A 24,080-nucleotide genomic window follows, 5' to 3' on the forward strand; every position below is an offset into this window, starting at 1 on the left:
GATGCGCGTGACTGATCTTTATAGCCTTGGCATTCATCAATATTTAAAAAGGCTTTTAAATATTAAAGTGTGTTTATTTTGGCATGACGTTTCGCCAGAGAGTAAAAATGGGAGTTGGTTTGTCACGTTGTCACCTTTGTGCTTCAACTCGCTCGTCCATGTCAAGTTTGGGCAGGTAACTAGGCCACACCCATCCAGGTGAGTCAACCCGGAAGTGGCCGAGCAACTCAGGCTCAAGGGCAGGTAACTAGGACACGCCCATCTAGGTGAGTCAACCCGGAAGTGGCCGAGCAACTCAGCTTCGAGGGCAGGTGAACAATCACAATAATGCGCTTTTATCACCATGAGAGCTGAGAGGTGTCGGTGACACGGGGATTAGTGTGTACCGCTCCGTCGGATGGTGGATTAGACATCATGTGTTGGCTACCTTTCGGACTGCTCCTGGTGCTGACTGCACACACTGCAGGTGAGAAACAGCACAAACACAACGAACCCTAGTGACACAGGATTTTACTGCTACCGTAAACATGCTTTCAGCGCATTTAATAACTAATATTTTAAAGACTTTAATATTGTGGAGTGTCACAAGTTTTTATTCTCCTCAAAACCTTTTAATTATCGAGCCAAAAGATTGTTATATAAGAGTCAGAGACATGTGTGTGTCAGATAGATTCAGCTCTTTATGGCGATTCATGGTGGAATTAGCAGAGAAATAAACACCAAAAACAAGCAAAACGTGTTTATACAACTTCATCAGTAGACCTGGTGTGTAAATATGTTCAGACTGAGTCATTAATAACACTGCACTGAGACCTGGTCATTAATAACACTGCATTAATAACACTGCAATAATAACACTGCACTGAGACCTGGTCATTAATAACACTGCACTGAGACCTGGTCATTAATAACACTGCACTGAGACCTGGTCATTAATAACACTGCACTGAGACCTGGTCATTAATAACACTGCACTGAGACCTGGTCATTAATAACACTGCACTGAGACCTGGTCATTAATAACACTGCATTAATAACACTGCACTGAGACCTGGTCATTAATAACACTGCACTGAGACCTGGTCATTAATAACCCTACACTGAGACCTGGTCATTAATAACCCTACACTGAGACCTGGTCATTAATAACACTGCACTGAGACCTGGTCATTAATAACACTGCACTGAGACCTGGTCATTAATAACACTGCACTGAGACCTGGTCATTAATAACACTGCATTAATAACACTGCACTGAGACCTGGTCATTAATAACACTGCACAATGACCTGGTCATTAATAACCCTACACAATGACCTGGTCATTAATAACACTGCATTAATAACACTGCACTGAGACCTGGTCATTAATAACACTGCACTGAGACCTGGTCATTAATAACACTGCACTGAGACCTGGTCATTAATAACACTGCACTGAGATGGTGAGGGTTTTGCAGTGGTGTCTCAGGTACAGTAATGATGATGGGGTGAGAACAGTCTACTGACCACAAACATCTTCATATAGGAAAAGTCGTATTATAGTCTCTACATGTACAGCTACAGTGTTATCAAAATAAATGCATGAACAGTAATTAAACATTTTGTTTATACAATAATACCTCAAATGCGTAAATGTTTCTGATGTTGTGTTTAAGCTTTGTGTAATAATCTTTATGGTGTCATGAAGTTGTCAGACCGGAATGTCTGACTACAACTGTGCGGTTTGTGCTATTGAATGTCATGCTGCTCCGTATGGCTTTCTACAATCAGGGCTTATTGTACTATAGTTTGTCTGTGTCGAGGACTGGTATGTTTGTTGTATGTTCTCGTGATTTGAAAAGCTTTAAAGTACTGCTTCAGGACATGTTTATCTATACTTTAATATGTAGTTTTATTCACTGGGAAAATGTGTGTGTGTGTGTGTGTTTGTGTGTAACGTTTGGACAAGTGTGTAAACAGTCACTGAGTCATTGGTATTTCATCAAACCAGGTGATTTAATTTCCTTGTCCAAGCCCCTTTACACATGCATATATTTATCTATACCTTTTATTACCCTGTGCACCAGCACATATGCAGCTTTCATTCAATCAATATTTCTCAAGCCCAGACTTGTGAACAAACTTGTTTCTCTGGAGTGGGAGATTAGCAGTAATAACTCATTTTCCTGGAATAGTGAAAGTTCTTTATTAGTTATTCATTTTTAGGCTTTTGTAAATGAATTATTAACCATCTGCCATCTGTGTACAGTGTACAGAAGAGTATCTGCCATATTTATCAGTAGGGAATAGGTGGTTCATGTTAATGTACAAATTATACAGTCACCTAATCAGAAACTCCAGATGATGTTTTCTTCTGAGAATTTAATGGACTAAAGTTTAAAATGTGTCATTTCTTTCTTCCAGAGGGAAATCCAGTAACTGTGACCACTAACAGTTACACTAAGGTGACCATAAGCAGACCAGCAGAGGGTCCTAACTGTACTGTGTGTTCCTCCCAGACCTGTGCTACAAAGCAAGTCATCGCTTTATCTCAGACCACTCAGGTGAACTTCACCTGCAGCAGACCTCAGGACATCTTCACTATTGAGATTAATAGGGACTTTGGTAAGTGACAACAAAGGGGCTTCTTTGGTGGTACTAGTTCTTTTAGTCTTTTAATTTTAAATAGTTAAATCAAGTTCAGTCTAATTTCAGGGACTTGTATGTAATCAATCATTTTGTTTCTGTAAATGTCTGAATGGTGGGAGACCCAGTAATGAAGCTAATTAAATTAAGCTTACCATTGCCTAATTATACTAAAATGTAGACAGGCAGACAGACAGGCAGACAGACAGGCAGACAGACAGGCAGACAGACAGGCAGACAGACAGGCAGGCAGACAGGCAGGCAGACAGGCAGACAGACAGGCAGGCAGTCAGGCAGACAGACAGACAGGCAGACAGATAGACAGACAGACAGATAGACAGACAGGCAGACACACAGACAGACAGGCAGACAGACAGACAGACAGATAGACAGACAGGCAGACACACAGACAGGCAGACAGACAGACAGACAGGCCTACTTGTTGATCCAGTTGCACTTGGCTACAATGGCAGTTAATATCTAACTAGCTATGTAGAAATAATCTAAATGCATATTTAGCAGAATTGTTGTATTGTTGCAGCGTATGATGTTTATCCATATCCAGTAAAATAGAGCTGTATGTTATGGACGCTGAGAAATCGCATACAGTATAAAATGTTCTGCTCGGCGTTTACTGCATTTGGTTCTGCTAGTGTCTAATGCTGTAAATGTAAATACATGGCAACACTCATTTACATAATATTTGTTTTTAAGAGAAATATGGGCACTTGTGACTTCTATTAACACAATTATATTTAGAAAAAAATCCTCATTATTGTTGTCTTTTCTGCTGCTGTATTATTAATGGTCATTTAATAATGGTCATTAATGTCTGTGATATTATCTGTCATAGCTGGTTAGGAAATGCTAAATCTGGCTCCACTCTGTCTGTGTCTGTGGCTAAAATCCTTAAACTAAAGCTCAAGTTGAAATGCACTGGGCAAATGGTATCAACTAACGAGCCACTTACTGTGTCTTGCAAAAGTATTCATACCTGCTGAACTTTTCCACGTTACAACCACAAAGAAAAATGTATTTTATTGGGATTTTATGAAATGGACCGAAAGGAAGTGGAATGAAAATTATAAATGGTGTCCAAATTTATTTATTTTATTTTACAAATAAATATCTGAAAAGTGTGGTGTGCATTTGTATTCAGCTTCCTTCATTCTGATACCCCTAACTAAAATCCAGTGAAACCAACTGCCTTCAGAAGTCACTTCATTAGTAAATAGAGTGCAGCTGTGTGTAATTTAATCTCAGTATAAATACAGCTGTTCTGTGAAGCCCTCAGAAGTGTGTTAGAGAACATTAGTGAACAAGCAGCATCATAAAGACCAAAGAACACACCAGACAGGTCAGGGATAAAGTGCAGAAGTTTAAAGCCGGGTTAGGTTATAAATTAATATCCCAAACCTTCAACATCTTACAGAGAACTGGCACAACTGCAAGCCTACCAAGATATAGCAAGGAGGCCCATGGTAAACTCTGCAGAGATCCCACAGCTCAGGTGGGACTATTAGTCGTGCACTCCACAAATCTGCTCTTTATGGAAGGGTAGCAAGAAGAAAGCCATTGTTGAAAGAAAACCATAAGAAATCCCGTTTGCGGCAAGCCGTGTGGGGGACACAGCAAGCCGTGTGGGGGACACAGCAAGCCGTGTGGGGGACACAGCAAGCCGCGTGGGGGACACAGCAAGCCGCGTGGGGGACACAGCAAGCCGCGTGGGGGACACAGCAAGCCGTGTGGGGAACACAGCAAGCATGTGGAAGAAGGTGCTCTGGTCAGATGAGACCAAAATTGAACTCTTTGGCCAAAATTCAAAATGTTATGTGTGGTGGAAACCTAACACCGAACATCACCCTGAACACACCATCCCCACCGTGAAACATGGTGGTGGCAGCATCGTGTTGTGGGGGTGCTTTTCTTCAGCAGTTACAGGGAAGCTGGTCAGAGTTGATAGGATGATGGATGGAGCCAAATACAGGGCAATCTTAGATGAAAACCTGTTAGAGTCTGCAAAAGACTTGAGACTGAGGTGACGGTTCACCTTCCAGCAAGACAATGACCCTAAACATACAGCCAGAGCTACAATGGAGTGGTTTAGATCAAAGCACATTCATGTGTTAAAACTGCCCAGTCAAAGTCCAGACCTAAATCCAATTGAGACTTGAAAATCTGATTTGAGGCGAGACTTAAATCGCTGTTCACAGACGCTGCCATCCAATCTGACTGAGCTTGAGCTATTGTGCAGAGAAGAATGGGCAAAAATTTCACTCTCTAGATGTGCAAAGCTGGTAGAGACAAACCCCAAAAGACTTGCAGCTGTAATTGCCCTCAGTGGGGCTGAATACAAATGCACGCCACACTTTTCAGATATTTATTTGTAAACAAAGATTTGGACACCATTTATCATTTTCCTTCTGCTTCACAATTTTGTGCCACTTAATTCCCAATAAAATACAATTTTGTTTGTGGTCGTAACGTGTCAAAATGTGGAAAAGTTCATTGGGTATGAATACTTTTGCAAGGCACTGTATCAGTTTTAGAATCAATCAGTTCATAGATGAATATTGAGTGCTTTGTTAAGTTTTGTCTTTCACCTGTCTTCAGTCCCTAATTATTCTGTCATTTCTCCTCATAATCAGTTTTATTGATCCTTTTCTAGCCCTGTTCTTGCATATAGTTATAAAAACATGCACACCTCCACATGCATAAGTAAATGCTCGTGACAAAATATATATGTATACACATGGGTAATAAATGCGACCTGAGCTTCTGTGAAGTATTTCGACTTCAGTTCAGCATTCAAAACAATCATCATCATATCAAAGTTGGCTGATGACACTCGAGCTGTGAATCTCATCAGATATCAGTGAGTCAGCAAACAGAGAGGACGTTGAGCAGCTCGCAGAGCGATTCAGAGACAAGAGTAAGTCTCTTAATTCTGATAAGATAATCGACGTATGGAGCCGTGGAGACCCAGCAGCACCTCCACAAATGAACCAACAGGATCATCTGTAGCAGTACCACAGCTGTGCTATTCCCTGAGGCAGTCAAATGATTCAACACCCTGTTGCCTTCCAAGGCTTATGAGTCAAACACCTACCCCAGCATGACTCAATACTACTGCTCACCACACTTTACAGAGATTCATTATTTGCATTTACATTTACATTTATGGCATTTGGCAGATGCCGTCATCCAGAACAACTTGCAATGTACTTTGAAGGCCCTTTCAATAAATATATCCTGACACTGGGTCACTAGAGCACAGCCTATAGTGTACTATAGAAGAGTCTACAGTATATACTCTGATGGGAACAACACTTGCTAATAAGGCACTTCAGGAAGAGGTCGGTCTTTAGACATTATTTGAAGACAGGGAACCAGCACAGATAAGAGACTTGCTGCAGGTCTTCCTTGATCATGAGAGATGGTGGGACGTGTAAGGCAGTGCTGGAGGATCTGAGAGAGCTTGTGCAAGGTGTGATCAGTGGTGTGAGGAAAGAGGGTGGTCCATTTTTTGTTTTGAATTTCCTGAAAGAGTTGTGAGAGACAAATAAACAGTTGATTTGTAAAACAGTGCATTCAAGGATTTTAGAAAGAAAAGAGAGAAGTGATTATGTAGTTATCTGTAGATGCTGATGTCTGAGGGATACAGATCTCTTCAGAGTTGGAATAACCCTCTTGAATTACTCTCTTGAAGGCTGTTGGTATATGACCAGATATTAGGAGCCGACATATGGTCTGGAGCACAGTGGAAGGGATTGGATCCAGTCAGCAGATAATGGCAGTGAAGGAGAAAGGGAATGCTGGATGTGTAGTTTAGCAGTACTCGGGGCATAAAAATGGAATTTTTTTCATTATGAAAGAAGATGAAGTCATCAGCAGTCAGGGAGGACGGATGTTGAGAATGTGGCCATTCAGAAAAGACCATGTTTGGCAAATACAGCTGATGAATGAATATGTAGTGAGGCATAGATTTATTTGTAAGCCGTTTTTACACAGAGAATGTGATTTCTTGGGCATACGCACATGTGGGAGCTCCTAGTGGTAGACAAATGTAATCGCAGGTAAATCGATATGATTATGTTTATTTTTGTAAATCATATCAGCTAAATAAAAGACAGCACAGTCGGAAAGTAAAATAAATGATCTTTTCTGGCAAAGGAAAAAAAATTGGGACATTTGAATATTTACATGGTGTCATGTGTGGAATTATATTTAAGTTGACCACTCATAAAAGTGACCAAATAAACTATTTATTACTGTATTTCCTGCCACATTATCTATATCTCCTGATCAGTGATGTTCATCGTCTGAGACCTCCAGACATGCTGCATGCTTTCTGTAACAGGAAGTGGCTAAAGGAACTGTGAAATGAAAGCAGGGCTGTTTAGCATGTATGGTGATTGGGCTGTTTCTTTATGTGAATGAGTTGTACATGAGCAGATAAATTCAGAATGTGTAGAATTCATCAAAGACTATATATATATATATATATATATATATATATATATATATATATATATATATATATATATATATATATATATATATATCATTAACTAACACCAAGTGTATCTTGTTCTTCTTAGATTGCTCAAAGACATGCAGCTATGATTCCATACAAGCAGACTGGTCCACCTTCCAAGACTTCAACAGAATCTTTACATGGGACATGAAAGTGGAAGCTTCCAAGTCATTTCAGCTAGAGTTTCCAGCTTCAGGAATGAGACAGATCCAGTCATCAGAAGAATGTGCAGACAAACAAGTTTACTCACTCTTAATGTATTCGAGGGACGGACCAGTGAACCTCGGCAAATTCTGTCAAAACGGCACAATCACTCGCATGCAGGTTGTTTGGAAAGGGCGCTTGACTCTTGAGGTTGGCAAAGGAACAACCCCGAGCTCATTTGCCATCAAATACTCTGAGGCTGTTGGTAAGAACAGCAGTGCACTCATTCACTCACACTTGGTACATTTTATCTGGTCTGATCTAAACCTATACTGGGAATATCGTGTGTGCGGCGGAAACAGATAACATTTGAATATTCACAGTGCAGTGGCTCCTTTATCGGTGTATATGATAAGATATGTAACTGTTTTATTGGTGTATCCGATCTGTAATATACAGTGTCGCTTGAAAGTTTGTGAATCCTTTAAAAATTCCTACATTTCTGCATAAATGTTACCCAAATCATCGTCAGATGTTCACACAAGTCCTACAAGCACACAAAGTGAACACAATAACACAAATGAGCATATTAACAATATTATACCTCTTCATTTAATTATTGAGAAATATGATCCAGCATTACAGATCTGTGACTTGTAACCTTTGTTGAATATGTGAACCTTTGCTTTCAGTATCTGTTATGAGCCCTTGTGCAGCAATAACTGTGAGTAAAGTTTCTGGTAACTTTTGATCAGTCCTGCACAACAGCTTAAAAGAATTTTAACCACAGTATAGAGAACAGCTTCAACACTAGATTTTGTTGGGTGTCCTCACATGAAATGTTTGCGTCAGGTCCTTCCACAATTTTTCTTTTGGATTAAAGTCAGGACTTTGACATGGCCATTCTAAAACATTATCTTTGTTCCCCTTTAATCATTATTTGGTAGAAAGACGGGTGCTTGTGATTGTTGTCTTTGTGCATGACTAATTTTTTCTTGAGATTCAGTTCATGGACAGATGTCTTGTTATTTTTATTTAGATATCACTGCTATAATTCTGAATTCATTGTAATGATGGCAAACTGTTCTGGCCCAGATACAGAAATACAGGCCCAAAGCATGATACTACCACCACCATGTTACACAGAATTTCTAAGGTTCTTATGATTCTCTAAAAAGAATGCTTCTTATTTTAAGACAGAAGGTTTTATTTTGGTTTTATTCCTCCACAAATTATTTTTCCAATAGTCCTCTGGCTTGCCAACATGATCTTTAGCAAACATCATGGGCGGCAATGTTGTGACTATTTCTCCTCGTGACTCGGCACACCGAGGGTGTTCAGTGTTCACCTGATAGCAGACTCATGATCATTAACATAAGCCAAAGTAAAAGAGGCCTTTAGTTGATTAGAAGTTCCCCTGTATTCCTTTCTTACCCAACAGACTGATACATGTCTTGCTTTTGGAGTGATCTTTGTTGGTTGAACTTCTGGGAATGTACCAACAGTCTTAAATTTCCTCTGTTTGTACAGAGTCTATATGACTTTGAGTCTAAACTCTTAAGAGATGATGTTATAACCTTTTCCAGCTCGGTGAGCAACAATAACTCTGTTTCTGAAGTCCTTTTTTCTGAAATCTCCCTTGTTCGTGCCACGATCCACTTCCACAAACACACGTCATGAACGTCAGACTTTAATACATCTCCGTTTCTTTATATAAAATAGGACACACGTGGAAAACTGATCGTCACCTCATTGACTGAAATCAGATGGACTCTAATTTGACCTTCAAATTAAATATTAATCCTAGAGGTTCACATACTTTTGTCACTCACAGAAATATAATATCTGAACATGTTCCAAGTATAATATATTTGTCTGATTTGTTTGATTGGGTTCACTTTGTCTGCTCTTGGGACTTGTGTGAAAAATGATGTTTTGGTCATATTCAAGTGACACTGTATATTTATAGACATTTGCCTAATTACTCAACACTTAACATAGACACCAGTTGATTAGTGAATGAATAGATAAATGAATCACTGTTGTATTTAAATGTGATCACTCCTTTTCTGTAGACTCGGCGGTGGCTATAGATGCCGTCCTTCCTCGTGGTCTGTCGAGCACAGATTTCCTCAGCGCTAGCGGCATCCCTAAAGATTATACAGTGAAATGGAACTTTGTGTTACCTCTCAAGCATAACTTCACAGTTGATTTTGTGAAATACATCCAGCCAGAATGCCAAAGCAAACAAGTTAAAGTGATCTACCAGCAGACCAACATGGCTGCAGTGGAAAAGCCAGTGACGGATCCACAGCCCACTAATTATCAGGGAAACTTCAGCTTGTCTCTGAGAAACTGTGATGCCAAGAGTGGAGCTACCCTTAAGCTCTTTCTCCATTTTAGCGTGTCTGTGTTCAGGAGTGGATTTCCAGGTAGGAAAATACTTCTCACAATTAACTTGTCAAAATTGACTTCATTATTCAGAGTGAATCTCAGCCCCAGTGGTTGTGTATCTCATCGCCTGGAAAGCTCATGTAACACGTTACTATATAAATGCACTGATTTCCTGAGCGAGGTTTGTGTGATTAATGCTCTTTATCATTTTGACCTGTTCAGATTTGTGCATGGTGGATCTTCAGAGTGCTGAAGGGCTGAGTCTTCAAATAGAGAAGAAGAATCAGGATAACTTCTGTGAGATGGGTGTGAATGCAGTGGTGCAGGAGAAGATTGTAGTGCCAGCAGGCTCCAAAGCTAACCTGACCTTCCTGGACTGCCCTAAGGACAATCTTCTTCTCACAGCCACTAAGACCATCGGTAACTATTAATCTCCTCTTATCTGGCTGAACCAGACGTGAGTGATGCTGGAGATCAAGCCAGATGAGCGAGGAGATGAATGAGATGTTTAAATGTGTTCTGGGCTTTATCTGCTCTGTTGAGAGATTCTCCAGCACAAGTGGCTTTTTGGGCCATATTTAATGACATGTAGCCTGATGTATGGATTCTCACACAAACAAAAGAAAGCTGCAAGAAAAAAAGGATTTAGTTTATTTCTACAAAGCTAATTTATTTTCCATATTCTAAAAAGTGGTATATAACGAAAAAAAACTGTTTTAATGTTTTATGTGTAAAGACTTTAATGTGAACCCAAACTTATCGACTCCAAATCATATCATTTACACGTATTACTGCACTTTTATATCCAGGATTTACTTGAGTTTAAATCACTTATTTATGTTTCTGTATGCCTAGTGTTTGGGAAGTATGTTTGGTTCATATAAATGTTGTTCTAAATATGGCATTAATATTAAACATGAAACAAAGAAAGCAAACCAACACAATGTACATTACATATTTCTGTACAGCTGCTTTGTGACCATTGGGTCACGGTGGCTTAGTGGTTAGCACGTTCGCCTCACACCTCCAGGGTCGGGGGTTCGATTCCCACCTCCGCCTTGTGTGTGTGGAGTTTGCATGTTCTCCCCGTGCCTCGGGGGTTTCCTCCCCCGGTCCAAAGACATGCATGGTAGGTTGATTGGCATCTCTGGAAATTTGCCCCTAGTGTGTGTGATTGCGTGAGTGAATGAGAGTGTGTGTGTGTGCCCTGCGATGGGTTGGCACAGATAGGCACAGGCTCGCCGTGACCCGAGTAGTTCGGATAAGCGGTAGAAAATGAATGAATGAATGAGTTCTTAAAGTATCTGACTGCAGCTTCATATTAGTATAATTTGAAGTCCTTGTCCAGGTTATGGTACTCCTCGAATTTATAGCACCATGTTATCTACTAAAGATACTCCATTGTCCTAGTATCCTCTCAATGAACGGAATAAATTAAATAGAAATAAAGAGCTAAAAAATAAAGAATTAAGAATTAATAAACATGAGATCACACAATGCCTAATTATATACAGGTTATATAGACAATTAAAACCCAGATAAAATCAATACATGTTAGCTAATCGTCTAAAAGGACAGTTAACGTTTGGAAGTCTTACTATCTGGTTCGAGAGGTTTTTTTTTTTTTTTTTAATTGTCCGTAGTGTGTGTGTGAATGAGAGTGTGTGTGTGCCCTACGATGGGTTGGCACTCCGTCCAGGGTGTATCCTGCCTCGATGCCCGATGACACCTGAGATAGGCACAGGCTCCCCGTGACCCGAGGTAGCTCGGATAAAGCGGTAGAAAATGAATGAATGTTTTGTGACCATTGACTTGAAATTTGCCTTAAAGTCCAGTTTATAAATTCCGATTTTTAGATATGAGGAAGAAAACCTGAGACAAAAGGGAACCTCGTCCTCACGTGGGTGAAAGTGGAGAGTGTTATTTATACATGTAAGCTGTGAAAGCAGGAACTTATTCAATTCTGAGCATCAGAGCCATTTGTGAATTTGTTTTAGTTTAAAGTCTGTTGTGTTGAAATGATCAACTATGGAGACTTGAGTGTAAAACTCTGTAACTGATGCAGTTTTAAGGATGTAGTAAATCTTCAATCAAACTAAAGTGAAGTTATTATTAAGGCCCAGAATGTTGCAGTGATGTGTTTATATGATGTAGGTTTAAATCCTGCCTCACACTGTCTCTTGTCCCCTTTCATCTTCAGGGTGCATGAGTTTGTCTTCATGTCCAATAGCCGGGACTCTCCTCACCATCCCTGTGTTAGACTCGTGCCTGTCTCCGTCCCTCAGCCAGGTCAGGTGGGTTTTGAATGTTCCTGAGCAGGGCAGTGTGGAGCTGAGCTCACCGCAGGGCAGCCTGTATCAGTCAGTGCCTGGAGTGCAGGAGTGTGACGGCCTGCTGTCTGCGCTGGTCTCTGCAGCCGACGGTGCCGACCTTGGCCGTTTCTGCTCTGTTAGCAAAGGCATCATTCAGAAAGTTCAGATCTCCTCCAACATCACAGTTACTGCCTCTGCAGATGGAGATAAGGACCTCAGACAAGAGAAAGCTCCCATCCTCAATGTGTCCTTTAGTTCAGAGGTCACAGGTAGGCTTGAGCTCACTGATCTTCTGGTTTGATCTGATTTACTCTCTTTATAATGCCTCACTCTTTCCTCAGACACTTTTATCTACACCGTCTCTCCACTTATCTCAACCCCTGCCTTCCTCATGACACCCAACTGGCCCGGGGCGATGAAGCCCGACTCCACCATGTCATGGATCGTAAATGTTCCAGAGGAGTACGGTGCTCAGTTGTACTTCAGCAACGTCAGCTTACCAGTGTGTCGTAATAATCATGCTGAAATTAAAATCCAGGAACAAGGCTCAACTGTGGAGACCGGCTTCAGGGAGGACAAGCAGTTGGTTCTTGAACACAACATGCTTAGAAGCTTCAGCCTTAACATGTCCAACTGTGAACCTGAGGAAGGCAAATTTGCCATTCTCAGTAAGATCTCGTTGCAGAAGAAGCCTGGTAAGATTTTATAATTGAGATCTTCCTGTCTGTCTGAGATTTACTGAATGAAGCTGGTGGAGGTTGACGCTGATGAGCATCAGTACATATCAACACTTTGTTTGTTTGTTTGTTTGTTTATCTTCTAGGAAACCTGATCAACATCATTTTGGGTGTGGTTGGAGCTCTGCTGGTTCTCCTCGTCATCCTTCTTACTGTAGTCTGTCTGTTAGTAAGGTAGGTCACAGCTGCTCTTCATTCTCCTATACATTCTTTTACAATGTTGATGTACAAGACAACATTGGGCTTTATTTCTCAGACTTAAAATAAAAATACTGCCTGTCTGATTTTGGAAGCATCATTTGCTTCATACACACGTGTCCAATGAAAGCTTAATCACCTGCATATTAGCAGGTGTGTGCACACGCATCTGATTCGAGTTTGGTGGCGTCCAGAACGCCATGAAAAGGCTCAACAAAAACACGTTATTCTCTCACACTAGTGCGTCCTTCCCAGTTCCCTGTAGGGAGCCGATGATGGCAGGCATCAGAAAATGAAATCTGTAAATGTTTACATTAGTGACACGACACACTCGGGAGCACGAGTACATGCTGGAAGTTTTAATGAATTACATTTCTCGTGTTAATGGGAACCTTTTACAAAATAAATCCTAGTAAACGGTTGTGCATTAAGGATATAAAACTCAGTGTTTTTTCTCTGTGCTCCAGTATCACCTGACTCGTGTTTGTACAGATTCACCACTCATCAGATCTGCTGTCTGTTTTATCAACAGGAAAAAGAAACGGAAATCCAACCGGTCCTCCATCTGCATTCCCAAAGGGGTCGCTTCTCTTCCTGGTGACGCCACTTTCCCAAAAACGCGAGCCGACAACGAGTCTCACGTGTACACCTCCATCGACGAGACCATGATGTACGGGCATCTTCTGCAGCAGGACGGAAGCGGCCCCGGACACTTCAATGGACATCAAGTGGACGGTTATCACGCCTTCACCGGCCCCATGGACAAGACCATTAAGGATCCTGGATTTGAGCAGAATGTGGAGCGAGGACCTGATAAGGATTCGTTCCGGGCTTTCCTGCCTCCATCCGAATCCTTTATCCCCAGGCCTCACACTCCGCTGCGGCATCTCGACTCACTGGACTATGAGGACCGCAGGATGGTGGATAAAGTTCTCTATACGTTCAAAGCCCCAGGTGAAGCGAATCCGATCCGCCTCTCTGCTGTAGAACCAGAGCTTCTGCCCAAGCCCGAGCCCGAGGACTTCTCTGAGCCTGAGCAGTTTGATCAAGAGTATGACGAGGCCATGTAGTGCAGGGAAAATTAAACCAGGTGACTCAAGGGCTGAAAGATCTGATCTAGGAGCCGACAGTACATTTGATTTCTGATGGTTAGATATAAAAGAAGTCTGACCTTCTGCTCCTGAAGGTTAGAAAAGCAAGCAGCATTTACCTGCATGTACTGAACAGCAACAGAACTAACAGTACACACACACACACACACACACACACACACACACACAGTTCTCTGTGCCCCTTTTAAAGAGAGTTTCACTTTCTGCTTCTGTTTTTATTTGTATTTTTTTCCCCTCAAATTAAGTCTTCTGACTAAAACTCCCACTGATACTTTATCTGCTTGTTCTAACTTCTCTTCTGTGTAACTGCACGAGATGCACCAGGATTTTATTCTTGCTGTTTTGGGGAAAGTGTTTTATTTTCTAGTTGTTTGTCTGATACTTTAGGCTTCATCTGAAGAATGTCCATTATTGTGGATTCAAGTTTGCAAATGTTGATTTATTTTGTCATGTTTGTTTTATTACTTTTCACATTTTTACATAATAAATTTTAATTCTAAAAGCAGACGCATCAGATGGCACATTTTTCCTCTCGCTTCTTTCCTCTCTATTAGACTTGATGTATTAATTGCATCTCTGTAATAACAGTCTGAAAGCCAGGTCTCACGAGCAGCGTAGAGAAACGATAAAGCACACAGAACAGAGCTGTTCTATAGCCGTAAAGAAGGAAAAACACCTCAAAATGTAAAAAAAAACTATTTATTGGTGAATTGAAAATAGAAATAAATCTAGATTAGAGATGCTATGCCAGGAAACCAACTTTTGTTCTCTCTTTTCCAAGACTCTCTTCTTTTTGCAGCAGCTCCATCAGAGGTACATGAAGCGTCTTCCCCACTCGCTTTCCTGTCTACACACACACACACACACACACACACACACACACACACACGTAATTAATTAACTCTTTTTTTTATCTTCATGCTTTAAACTGTATCTCTGTTCTGGGATGAAAGATTCCCAAATGAAACATAATGAGCAGTTTAATGTGTGTAAGCTGCTCCTCTCTCACTGTGTGTAGAATTTACACACCTCTGTCATCTCAAATATACTGTCTGGGTCCAGACTTCCTCCTCCAATCTTCCGTACACACGTCACTGTTCCTGTGTGTGTGACTGAAATCAACAGACTGGCTACTGAGCAGGCTTTCTCCTGCAGGGTCGCGTCCACTACGTGCCTGTGTCCGATCTGTCTCACACACACACAGACACCCAGTCAAAAACCTCCTGCTCTTCTCTTTTCAGTTTTTTGTATCTGCCTGATTAGTTACACCAGCTACTACACCGGCCTGGGGAGTGTTACAGGATTAGGACCTAAGTGTTCAGACCTCTTCACTTATTTCAGTCTTGTTATGTTCCTGTTTCATACTACAATCATTTCATTCTTTTTCTCTCAGTAATCTACACTCTGTCCGTCCCCCCGTCCTCCGTCCCCCCGTCCCCCCCCCCCCCAATGTCAAAGTGAAAATAATTGTAGAAAGATAAAAACTGCAGAGGGTTTGAATACTTTCCAAATCCACTTATACAGAAAGTGTAATGGAGCCATCATTCAACTCTGAATTCAGGAACTTGTGCAACATCCAGCTAGCTCGAGTCCTCTGACATCAGAACAACATGGCAGCAACATTTCCTTTTGTGTGTGTGTGATGGAATTTGATCTTAATTAATTATGTGTTAACAAGCAGCGATGGAACAGCTGACATAGTTGACAAAAAACCCATCAGCAAAGATGAGCATTACAGGTTGTGTGTGTGTGTGTGTGTGTGTGTGTGTGTTTACAGTACACAGTTTGTGATTCAGAGTCTTTAAGCAAACTGAATGACACACAGATACACCTGTACAACACTGAAGTGTGGGGCTGCCCAGTACAAACCCAGCAGGAGTAAGTGGTTGTGTGTCCAGTGTGTAGTACAGTGTTGTGCATACACACTTGTACCTTGCTCAAGGTCACAATGCAGGGGACGTGTTCCACGCTGAGACGCATGCAGTCATATGGGTCATCAGACAACTCGATCTCCTTCCCTCCTTCCTCACCCTCCGATATGTGAACTTTGGGAATGCTGTTGAGACACACGTCAAGTCACAGGGTTTGTTATCTGATGCCATGAAGACACACAAACATTCTGAGCGTGTGCAGCTGGGTGTGTAGCGCAGCATTATCTCCTACTTCAAACTGTTATTTTGGGATATTAAAAAGATATTACGTGGTTCGAGTCACTGTATAAACATGTCCATTTCACTCTGATTAAAAATGTTAGTGTCCCTGAGATTTCTGATGGTGTTTGACATGAAGGAACATTTGCCTTGAACATGGTTCACATCAACACGAGCTACAGAACATGGGGCAGGTGTTCTAAATAAAATCTGTATAAAAAAAAAAGTGAAGAGACTCAGCATCGTCACTCTCGAGGCTCTGACGTGTCGTGTGTCTAAAGTGTCATCGTTACAGAAAACGTCACATCCAGGTAGAACAGGGAGGCTCTGTAACTGATCCTGCAGGACGAGACAAAGTGAGACCGTTGGACACGGCCTGGTGTTTTATACCGTGTGTTAAAGAGAGCTGCTTTTATGGCGATGGACATGGTGTCAAACAGGTTTCCATCACACTGAAGGAGCTGAAAGACATCAATGTGAAAAAAAGTCAGGATTATAAACACACACAAATACACACAGATTTTTAAATACACACAAATATACACACACGATTTATTTAATACACACACACACTGGTTTTTATACACACAGGTAAAGAATAAATGAATATTTACATTTACAGCATGTGACACTCTCTTATCCAGAGCGAGATACAAAAGTGCTTATCATTGAATACATTAACTCTAGTTCACTGGGTTACAGACTTAAGATACCATGAAATGGGTGTTTTTTTAATTCACACACAAGTGTTAGTTGAAGTATTTAGAAAATAGCCAGTGACCCAGCTGTCAGGACCCCTGGGGGAAGTTTATTACACAATCTTGGTGCCAGAACAGAAGAGAGTCTTGAATAATTGATGAATGGATGGATGACAGGCTGCTAAACATAAATGAATGACTTGAATGATGCATGATTAATGTGTGGATACATGGATGAATAGATGGATGAATGGATGGAATGTCTCTCACTCCTCTACAGGGGGCAAGTCGTGGCCTAATGGTTATAGAGTCTGACTTGTAAAAAGGTTTTGGGTTCGAATCTCGGGCCGGCCACGACTGAGGTGCCCTTGAGCAAGGCACCAAACCCCCCAACTGCTCCCCGGGCGCCACAGCATAAATGGCTGCCCACTGCTCCGGGTGTGTGTTTTCACTGCTGTGTGTGTGCACTTTGGATGGGTCAAATGCAGAGAAGGAATTCTGAGTCTGGGTCACCGTCCTTAGCCGTATGTCACTTTCACTACAGTGAGAGTTCTACACCTCTTCAGTGCTGTTAGATATTTATTAGATCTGTATAAATGTTGAACTCCTTTTTCTCTCAGATCTCAGATCAGGTTCGTCTGATTTTCCTCACAGTCAGTGGTTCAGCTGAGATCAGTGTTGAGATCAGATAATGTCCACTGTAGGGTCACATTACTGAAGTGCTGAGTGTAAGAGCTCACCAGCACGTCGACGTACAGAACCCAGCAGTGTTCTCCGGGGCAGATGGAGAGACTGCGCAGGTCCACACTGTGTCTGTTATTAAAGACCTTATACAGAGTGTTGCTCAACTCCACTCCCAGCTCCTCACCCCCACGGCCCTCAAACTCCGGCGTGGCGTTCGCCGAGCTGAAACAGAGCAGGAAACCAGGGCACTAACGAAAGCAGCATCAGCCGAACAAATTAATCAGAGAAACTAATGCTGAGCAAAATAACGACATAATATCATCACTCTTTATGTTACTGAGCAGACGAGACCTCCTTCCTGTCCTTGTGCTTTAAAAAAATCATACAATCTCTGACTGGAGGCAGCAGGTGTAATGTTTTATTCTGTTTTAAACATTATTAAGACATTAACGTAGTACGTTTACAATTCGAGACACTTTTACACTTACCAGTCAACAAAGAACTCCAGATAACCCTCGTCTGGCACCATGGGCCTCGGCCTGCCGATCTCAGCTTTTACTCCCACAAGGATGTCGGTCTGTCCCTGGAACAACACAGACCTCACTGTGACTCTTCCTCAAACATTCAGAACAGACTTTATTACATACACATACATTATAACAAGCAAAATGCTGACAGGTAAAGAACATTCTGAGACAAAATCAGTCCCTGTACCCTGTGTGTCAGTCAGTTCACTCTGTCCTGAGAGATGCACCTTTCCCTCAGAGGGAACAAGTTCCTCAGTGTTCACACAAACTATCAGTGTGGAACTGAAGCAGGAACGGATTACTAGGGCTGCACGATTGAGGGAAAATCTCATATTGCGATTATTGAGGTCAATACTGTGATTGCGATAGCCAGAGGTGGCAAAAGTACACACATCCTTTACTCAAGTAAAAGTACAGATACTCATTTTTTAAAAGACTCCAGTAAAAGTAGAAGTTTTTTCATAAGAACTTTTACTCAAGTTAAAGTAAAGAAGTTTGGGCTCTGACATGTACTTAAGTAAAAAGTCACCGTTACTACTGTTTAGTGTCATGCTGGGAACTGGACGTCATGTTTTATATGTATATATAATTTTGGAGTTTGCTGATGGATATTTGTGTTCATCAGCCACAAGATTATTACGAAAGGCAGGCACTGATGTAGGTGATGTAGGGTGGAGTCAGCGTTCACATTCATCCCAAAGGTGTTCAGTAGGGATGCGATCAGAAAACAACCACATATAGCAGGGAAGGTCAGGTGACCCAATACTTTTGGAAATATAATGTATACCAAGTGTATCACCAAGGCCATATCCCAAACTGTAGGGAGATTCCAGCTCTGTGCTTCAAAACAACTCAAAATTATTGTGATGTTTTACAAATGACAAAATTAATGTTAATTAAATTAAGCACTTCGTGTTTTTTGGGTTGACCCCAGGGGCAGTTCTAGGGTTTCATCTTTAGGGGGTTTTGGCCCTCAGTGAGAATTTAAAACAAGAAGAGTTCTATATTATATATTATATGACAACTCTGGTAATAAGAATAGTGACATTTCACTGCTTTTGGTTGCCGTCTTTGCGTCTTTCCGCCGATTAACGTTATAGATAAACGCCTCCAGCTCTGACTGCGCGTGCACGCTGCGCGTACCTGTGCGTCTCCGTTCTAATAAAGCAGACAGCTGAAGACGCACGTGTGAAACACTACAACACACGCGTGTAAAAGCAAAGTAAAAAAAATCGCTCTTGGATCAAACTGATAAATAATTTTTTTCCCATCGACGACACGTCCTGCATTTTAACGTCATTTTTATTGTTTATTTATGAAAGTAAAAATGCTCCTTATAGTTTTAGGGTGGCTGAGATTACAGACAGGGGGCTGAAGCCACCCTAATAAAGGGCTAGAACCCCCCCTGGGTGACACAATTCACAACGCATTCGCCAGGAATCCTTTTTGACGCCGATTATTACAAACATCTCCGTCATATATGGCCATGTGTGTTCAGGAATGTCCTCGTTGTTAGTTACTTTAACATCGGTGACTCCCTCTGAATGAACATTAGCCATTCCTTTTGTAGGCGCTGCTCATTGTTAGCTCCGCTATCCTTAGTCTATGTCTGATAGCCAGTAAATAATACAGTACACCAGTCACATGGGGAAAAAGCCGCACAATGATAGCGATATAATAAACAAATGGTATCATGAGTCAACTTGCTTGGTTTTCAAGGAAAATGCACACACAGTACTGATAATGCTGAAATTTGTATTTCTGAACTCAAACTAGCAACAACAAACAAATGCAAAACGTTTTCAAATTAAAATATAAAATAACACATTAATGCTGATTAATGAAAAGCCTGAGATCAAAACTGTAGGTGTACAGTATATATATATTATATTATATTACATATTGTAGATGAAAATTAAGTGAGATTTTATCTTAGTTTTTATTTCATACAAAACATTTTCGTCTCATCTTTTTTCGTCAACAATAATGCATGTTAATTTAGACTTAGTCAGCATTTTTGACAGATGCAGGCTTGTCATCGTCTCTTAGTCATGAAAAAAAAGGTTGTTGACGAACATATTTCGTCTCGTCTGACGAAATTAACACTATATATAACAGAGGTAGCATTTCAGTTCAGTGTCCATCTGCTCGGCATCCATCTTCACCCGTTCCACGCTACACACCGGAAACAGTCACGACATGACCACACGCGCCACACGTGTCACTGCCTAAACTGAAACGCACTGATCTTTTTTTTATAATTAGCGGATAGCGGTGTAGTGTGTGTGATAGGCAAACAGCTTTCAGAGAGAATGGGTTGTCATGTCCACACATGCATTTATTTATTATTTATTTATTTCATAAAATCGCAGCATTTTGCGTCATATAATGGCACAGGCTTGATATCGCGATTGCGATATGATTAATTGTGCAGCACTATGGATTACCTAAGCAGGAAGTGGGGAACTGAACTGTAAAGCTGGAATTGATGCAGGAAGTGAACTGGGAAGTGCAGATGAACTGAAGCAGAAGCTGAACTGGAAACTGAGGATCTGAACCAGAAAACAGGGCTCTGGACCAGGAAGTGAAGCAGGAACTGGTGATCTGAATTGGGAAGTGAAGGAGGAAGTGAAGTGGAAACTATACTGGGAACTGAATCAGGAACCAAGGCAGAAAGTGACGAACCGAAGCAGGAAGTGTGTGTCCCTCAACATGTGTAAAAATCTAAACAGGGCAGTGTGTAACTGAACACAGTAAAACCAGCAGGAATCAAACATGTAACTAAACCAACTGTCTAGAGATCCAGTGACCGACTGTCCATCTGAGTCCAGGAGGGACACGGACATGTTGGTGGATTTTGTGGTTATAAAAGTGTATTAGTTGAGGAAGTGGCAGTGCAGGAGGTTTGGTCTTCACTCACGGACACTTAAAACAGTGTTCATAATACAAATGGGCTCCGTTCAGTAACTGACACTTCAGGTTACAACTTAGTAGATAAACTCATTGTCCACTTTATTAGGAACACATTTATACATGCAGATTCCTGCAGTTTATCCAATCCTGTGGAAATTCATACAAGAACTTCAGTTAATGTTCACATCAAATATCAGAATGGAGTTAAAGTCTGATCTCTGTGACTTTGTTGCTACCACGAGTGAGTGTTTCAGAAACTGCTGATCACACACACAACAGTCTACACAGGATGGTGGGAAAAACAAAAAACATGCAATAAAGCACACCATGTTTATGAAGAGAAACAGAGGCAGATGATCAGACTGGTTTGAGCTGACAGGGAGACTACAGTAATAATCACTCACAACAACCAGGATGAGAGGAGAAGTCTCTCAGAACACACAAACGGGTTAGAACAACAAATAATGACGTCTGATTGCATCCCTGTCAGGAGGAGGGCACAAACTCACCCGGACTAAAACACAGCATAACTAATAAAGTCATCAATCCTGCAATCCAAACAGGACAGTCTGTATGACTCAGGTATGATGTTTGTAAAGTGTGTGTGTGTGTGTGTGTGTGTGTGTGTGTGTGTGTGTGTGTGTGTGTGTGGACCTTAACACATGTACATCTTAACATAGGAGAGAAGTTTACCAGTCTGACTTTAGCAGATCCATCTGTATTGGACACCACGTCTGTTTCAATCTCCATGTGTCTGTAGTCCTCACATCCACGACCATCTACTCTTAAATCATCCTGTCCCAACACACACATACACACACACACACACAAACACATATATATAAATATATATATATACACACACACACACACACACACACACACACACACACACACACATATATATAAATATATACGCGCGCGCGCACACACACACACACACACACACACACACACACACACACACACACACATATATATATAAATATATACGCGCGCACACACACACACACACACACACACACACACACACACACACACACACACACACACACACACACACACACACACACACACACACACACACACACTGGAAGCCTAATTAGCATCCGTTAGCTAACAGAATATACTGATCATTACGGTAAGAAAAGTGGATGGATGCTAACGATATAGCATTTATATTTAGTTGAGGAGAAATAAAAATATCCTAAATGTGAATTTAAGTCGTTATATGTTCACTTACCCGGACTCCATGCATGATGTACACTTTCTCTGCTTCACTCACTTGTATAGTCGCCATGATTCAAACATGCTACAGACTCGGAGGCGGAAACGACTCCCTACGACACATGTAGTGCACTATGTAGTGAACACAAGCTGTTATTCTACAGTATTGTAGTGCACTATGTAGTGAACACAAGCTGTTATTCTACAGTATTGTAGTGCACTATGTAGTGAACACAAGCTGTTATTCCACAGTATTGTAGTGCACTATGTAGTGAACACAAGCTGTTATTCCACAGTATTGTAGTGCACTATGTAGTGAACATAAGCTGTTATTCCACAGTATTGTAGTGCACTATGTAGTGAACACAAGCTGTTATTCCACAGTATTGTAGTGCACTATGTAGTGAACACAAGCTGTTATTCCACAGTATTGTAGTGCACTATGTAGTGAACACAAGCTGTTATTCCACAGTATTGTAGTGCACTATGTAGTGAACACAAGCTGTTATTCCACAGTATTGTAGTGCACTATGTAGTGAACACAAGCTGTTATTCCACAGTATTGTAGTGCACTATGTAGTGAACACGAGCTGTTATTCTACAGTATTGTAGTGCACTATGTAGTGAACACAAGCTGTTATTCTACAGTATTGTAGTGCACTATGTAGTGAACACAAGCTGTTATTCTGTTATTCTACAGTATTGTAGTGCACTATGTAGTGAACACAAGCTGTTATTCTACAGTATTGTAGTGCACTATGTAGTGAACACAAGCTGTTATTCTACAGTATTGTAGTGCACTATGTAGTGAACACAAGCTGTTATTCCACAGTATTGTAGTGCACTATGTAGTGAACACAAGCTGTTATTCCACAGTATTGTAGTGCACTATGTAGTGAACACAAGCTGTTATTCCACAGTATTGTAGTGCACTATGTAGTGAACACAAGCTGTTATTCCACAGTATTGTAGTGCACTATGTAGTGAACACGAGCTGTTATTCTACAGTATTGTAGTGCACTATGTAGTGAACACAAGCTGTTATTCTACAGTATTGTAGTGCACTATGTAGTGAACACAAGCTGTTATTCTGTTATTCTACAGTATTGTAGTGCACTATGTAGTGAACACAAGCTGTTATTCTACAGTATTGTAGTGCACTATGTAGTGAACACAAGCTGTTATTCTACAGTATTGTAGTGCACTATGTAGTGAACACAAGCTGTTATTCCACAGTATTGTAGTGCACTATGTAGTGAACACAAGCTGTTATTCCACAGTATTGTAGTGCACTATGTAGTGAACACAAGCTGTTATTCCACAGTATTGTAGTGCACTATGTAGTGAACACAAGCTGTTATTCTACAGTATTGTAGTGCACTATGTAGTGAACACAAGCTGTTATTCCACAGTATTGTAGTGCACTATGTAGTGAACACAAGCTGTTATTCTACAGTATTGTAGTGCACTATGTAGTGAACACAAGCTGTTATTCCGCAGTATTGTAGTGCACTATGTAGTGAACACAAGCTGTTATTCTACAGTATTGTAGTGCACTATGTAGTGAACACAAGCTGTTATTCCACAGTATTGTAGTGCACTATGTAGTGAACACAAGCTGTTATTCCACAGTATTGTAGTGCACTATGTAGTGAACACAAGCTGTTATTCTACAGTATTGTAGTGCACTATGTAGTGAACACAAGCTGTTATTCCACAGTATTGTAGTGCACTATGTAGTGAACACAAGCTGTTATTCTACAGTATTGTAGTGCACTATGTAGTGAACACAAGCTGTTATTCTACAGTATTGTAGTGCA

At 41.0% G+C, this 24,080-nt stretch overlaps 2 protein-coding genes across 2 annotated transcripts; one reads left to right on the forward strand and one right to left on the reverse strand.

The window, feature by feature from the left end:
• Nucleotides 1-238: 238 nt before the first annotated feature.
• cdcp1b (CUB domain containing protein 1b) lies at nucleotides 239-14,568 on the forward strand. The gene is made up of 9 exons (XM_047808111.1): nucleotides 239-466; nucleotides 2,406-2,606; nucleotides 7,229-7,573; nucleotides 9,384-9,740; nucleotides 9,925-10,122; nucleotides 11,903-12,283; nucleotides 12,356-12,709; nucleotides 12,838-12,925; nucleotides 13,482-14,568. Exons 1-9 carry the CDS (start codon nucleotides 415-417, stop codon nucleotides 14,017-14,019), a joined length of 2,514 nt encoding a protein of 837 aa, XP_047664067.1. The 5' UTR covers nucleotides 239-414; the 3' UTR covers nucleotides 14,020-14,568.
• Nucleotides 14,569-14,746: 178 nt separating this feature from the next.
• On the reverse strand, nucleotides 14,747-22,430 carry exosc7 (exosome component 7). The gene is made up of 8 exons (XM_027166535.2): nucleotides 22,277-22,430; nucleotides 21,727-21,828; nucleotides 18,082-18,176; nucleotides 17,650-17,815; nucleotides 16,602-16,672; nucleotides 15,994-16,117; nucleotides 15,091-15,246; nucleotides 14,747-14,908 (listed from the first exon to the last, which is right to left on the reverse strand). Exons 1-8 carry the CDS (start codon nucleotides 22,331-22,333, stop codon nucleotides 14,804-14,806), a joined length of 876 nt encoding a protein of 291 aa, XP_027022336.2. The 5' UTR covers nucleotides 22,334-22,430; the 3' UTR covers nucleotides 14,747-14,803.
• Between the last annotated feature and the right edge of the window lie 1,650 nt (nucleotides 22,431-24,080).

Source organism: Tachysurus fulvidraco, chromosome 24, assembly GCF_022655615.1.
Source record: "Tachysurus fulvidraco isolate hzauxx_2018 chromosome 24, HZAU_PFXX_2.0, whole genome shotgun sequence".
NCBI classification, from domain to species: Eukaryota; Metazoa; Chordata; class Actinopteri; order Siluriformes; family Bagridae; genus Tachysurus; species Tachysurus fulvidraco.

What these genes read in the sequence shown, in the direction of transcription:
- exosc7 (XM_027166535.2), bottom strand. Translation starts at nt 22,333, where the DNA reads ATGGCGACTATACAAGTGAGTGAAGCAGAGAAAGTGTACATCATGCAT. An exon ending in ACATCATGCATGGAGTCCGG is followed by an intron (nt 21,829 to 22,276) that starts GTAAGTGAACAT and finishes GTGTTGGGACAG; the next exon opens with GATGATTTAAGAGTAGATGG. An exon ending in TTCTGTACGTCGACGTGCTG is followed by an intron (nt 16,673 to 17,649) that starts GTGAGCTCTTAC and finishes GATGTCTTTCAG; the next exon opens with CTCCTTCAGTGTGATGGAAA.
- cdcp1b (XM_047808111.1), top strand. Translation starts at nt 415, where the DNA reads ATGTGTTGGCTACCTTTCGGACTGCTCCTGGTGCTGACTGCACACACT. An exon ending in TGAGATTAATAGGGACTTTG is followed by an intron (nt 2,607 to 7,228) that starts GTAAGTGACAAC and finishes TGTTCTTCTTAG; the next exon opens with ATTGCTCAAAGACATGCAGC. An exon ending in GTTCAGGAGTGGATTTCCAG is followed by an intron (nt 9,741 to 9,924) that starts GTAGGAAAATAC and finishes TGACCTGTTCAG; the next exon opens with ATTTGTGCATGGTGGATCTT.